The 3,760-nt window shown below is 43.1% G+C and overlaps 1 protein-coding gene across 1 annotated transcript; it reads left to right on the top strand.

Annotated features, from left to right (window-relative positions):
• The first annotated feature begins 1,852 nt into the window (after nucleotides 1-1,852).
• On the top strand, nucleotides 1,853-3,529 carry LOC123860255 (MAP kinase-activated protein kinase 5-like). Its single transcript, XM_045899045.2, is given in 2 exon segments — nucleotides 1,853-2,560; nucleotides 2,596-3,529. Coding segments are annotated over 2 exon segments (1,410 nt in total). The 3' UTR covers nucleotides 3,298-3,529.
• The last annotated feature ends 231 nt before the right edge of the window (nucleotides 3,530-3,760 follow it).

Below are 3,760 nucleotides of genomic sequence, written 5' to 3'. Positions count from 1 at the left end.
AGTCCTAAGAGGAAAATATATAGCAATATGAGTCTTTCTCAAGAAACAAGAATAGTCTCAAATACAAAACCTAACCTTCCACCTAAAGGAGGTGAGGAAAGAACAGCAAATAAAGCCTAAACCAAGCAGGAGAAGAGAAATAACAAAGATTAGAAGAGAAATAAAATGAAATAGAAACAAAAAGAACAGTAGAAGAGACTAGGAGCTGGTTCTTTGAAAGAATTAATAAGATTGATAACCCCTAGCCAGACTTATCAAAAAGAGAAAAGACTCAAATTAATAAAATCATGAATGAAAGAGGAGAGATCACGACCAACACTGAAGAAATACAAACAAGTAAATGAATATATTATGAGCACCTATATGCCAATAAATTAGTCATTCTGGAAGAAATGGATGCATTCCTAGAAACATATAAACTATCAAACTGAAACAGGAAGAAATAGAAACTTGAAAAGAACCATAATCAACAAGGTAATTGAATCAGTAATCAAAAATTTCCCCAAAAAAGAGAGTCCAGGACCAGTTGGCTTCCCAGGGGAATTCTACCAAACATTTAAAGAAGCATTAATACCTATACTTCTCAAGCTGTTTCAAAAAATAGAAATGGAAGGAAAACTTCCAAACTCATTCTTTGAGGTCAGCATTACCTTGATCCCCAAACCAGACAAAGACCCCAACAAAAGGAGACTTTCAGACCACTATCCCTAATGAACATGGATGCAAATCTTCTCACCAAGATACTAGCCAATAGGATCCAATAGTACATTAAAATGATTACTCACCACAACCAAGTGGGATTTACTCGTGGGATACAAGGGTGGTTCAACATCCACAAATCAAGCAATGTGATACACCATATTAAAAAAAGAAAGGTAAAGAATCATATGATCCTCTCTATTGATTCAGAAAATGCAGTTGACAAAATACAGCATCCTTTCTTGATTAAAACTTTCCGCAGAGGAGGGATACAGGGAACATATGTCAATATCATAAAACCCATATAAGAGAATTCCACAACAAATATCATTCTCAATGGGGAAAAAATGAGAGCTTTTCCCCTAAGGACAGGAATATGACAGGGATGTCTACTCTCACCACTGTTGTTCAAATAGTACTGGAAGTCCTAGCCTCAGCAATCAGACAACAAAAAGAAATAAAAGGCATTCAAATTGGCAAAGAAGAAGTCAAACTCTCTGTCTTTGCAGAAGATATGATACTCTATAAGGAAAACTGAAAAGACTCCACCCACAAATGTTACATTCATACAGAAATTCAGCAAAGTGGCAGGATATAAAATTGATGCACAGAAATCAGTTACATTTTTATACACTAGCAATGAGACAGCGGCAGACGCGGGTGTCCCAGCGATGTGTGGCGCTGAAGCGGCATCGGGAGCAGCAGCGGCGGCAGCCGCGACAGCGGGCTCGACCTCGGCTTCGCAGCGGTGCCAGCAGCGGAGACGGAGGAGCAAGTTCCTCATTAGGACCTGGCGAGCCCAAGCCTAATCAACGGCCCCGCGAGGCCTCTGTATAGCGCCCCTGACCAGGACCCTCCCCGCCTCACCGTGTCCCGTGAGCCTGCCTCCCCGGCCGGGGATGAAGCCAGGAGGCGGCCGCGCGGGGCCCAGCACAAAGGCTTGTCCCCGGGGGCCTCCGTCGCCAGCCTAGAGCTGCCCGCCGAAGCGGAGCCAGCGCCGGGGCCCTCATCCCAGCTGGTCCCTGGGGACGGCTGTTGCCAGTCTCCCCGAGGCCCAGGGGCCCGAGCGCCGAGCCCCTTGTTCCCTCGGCTATGGTGGGACCGGGCAGCTGTGCAGCCTCCGCCACTCCCGGATGTAGAGGCCTCACGGAGCATGTCTGGGGGGAGCGACATGGAGAAAGCCATCAAGGAAACCTCCATTTTAGAGGAATATAATATCAATTGGACTCAGAAGCTGGGAACTGGAATTAGTGGTCCAGTTAAAGTCTGTGTAAATAAATCTACTCAAGAACAGTTTGCACTGAAAATTCTTTTTGATCCTCCAAAAGCTAGAAATGAGGTACGTCTGCACTTGATGTGTGCCACACACCCCGATATAGTTCAAATTATTGAAGTGTTTGCTAACAGTGTACAGTTTCCTCATGAGTCCAGCCCCAAGGCCCAACTCCTTAATGTAATGGAGATGATGGAAGGGGGAGAGCTATTTCACAAAATCAGCCAGCACTGGCACTTTACAGAGAAGCAAGCCAGCCAAGTAACAAAGCAGATAGCTTTGGCTCTACAGCACTGTCACTTGTTAAACATCACTCACAGAGACCTCAAGCCTGAAAATCTGCTCTTCAAGGATAACTCTTTGGATGCCCCAGTAAAGTTGTGTGACTTTGGATTTGGCAAAATTGACCAAGGTGACTTGATGACACCCCAGTTCACCCCTGATTATGTTGCACCTCAGGTATTGGAGGCACAAAGAAGGCATCAGAAGGAGAAATCTGGCATCATACCTACCTTGCCAACACCCTACACTTACAACAAGAGCTGTGACTTGTGGTCCCTAGGGGTGATTATCTATGTGATGTCACATATAAATGGAACAGAATAGAAAACCCAGAAATGGACACTCCTTTTTACTCCAAACACCACAGCCGAACTATCCCAAAGGATATGCGGAGAAAGATCATGACAGGCAGTTTTGAGTTCCCAGAAGAAGAGTGGAGCCAGATTTCAGAGATGGCCAAAGATGTTGTGAGGAAGCTCTCGAAGGTCAAACCAGAGGGAAGCCTCACCATGGAGGGAGTATTGGACCACCCATGGCTCAACTCGACTGAGGCCTTGGATAATGTGCTACCCTCTGCTCAACTGATGATGGATAAGGCGGTGGTTGCAGGAATCCAGCAGGCTTATGCAGAACAGTTGGCCAACATGAGAATCCAGGATCTGAAAGTCAACCTCAAACCCCTGCACTCTGTGAGCAACCCCATTCTGAGGAAGAGGAAATTACTCGGCACCAAGCCAAAGGATGGTGTTTATATCCATGACCATGAGAATGGAGCCAAGGATTCAAATGTTGCCTTGGAAAAGCTCTGAGATGTGATTGCTCAGTGTATTCTCCCCCAGCCTGGAGAGAATGAAGATGAAAAGTTGAACGAAGTAATGCAGGAGGCTTGGAAGTATAACCGGGAATGCAAACTCCTAAGAGATACTCTGCAAACCTTCAGCTGGAATGGTCGTGGATTCACAGATAAAGTAGATTGAACAAAACCGGCAGAAATTGTGAAGCAAGTGATAGAAAAGCAAACCATGCCCCATGAATCCCAATAATGACAGCTTCAGACTTTGTTTTTTTAACAATTTGAAAAATTATTCTTTAATGTATAAAGTAATCTTTATGTAAATTAATAAATCATAATTTCATTTCCACATTACTTAAAGATGCTGTATAGATTTAGATACAGGACTTATTCATAGTATAGTTCATTTGTTTGTTTTTAAGAAAAGCTCAGTTCCTAGAGATATACTATAACTCTAGGACTGTTTTCTCATATGTTTGTAAGATGACAGATGGTATCGTCAAACAAGATTGTTTTATTTGTAATAAAGTGTACAAAAACCATTTGCCAGTGGTAGACAAAGGATCGGCTATACTGACCTGTTTAATAAACAGTTGAATCAAAAAAAAAAATCAATCCTATTTACAACTACACCAAAAACCATAAGATACCTAGGAATAAACCTAAGCAAAGATGTAAAAGATCTGTACTCTGAAATCTATAGAACACTCAAG

The sequence above is a fragment of the Mirounga angustirostris genome, unplaced genomic scaffold, assembly GCF_029215605.1.
Source record: "Mirounga angustirostris isolate CCGP_5_RB_7025 unplaced genomic scaffold, mMirAng1.0.hap1 SCAF_11, whole genome shotgun sequence".
Taxonomy (NCBI): Eukaryota; Metazoa; Chordata; class Mammalia; order Carnivora; family Phocidae; genus Mirounga; species Mirounga angustirostris.
Note: the sequence above shows the minus strand (reverse complement) of the source record. Positions and strands in the feature narration are given on the sequence as shown.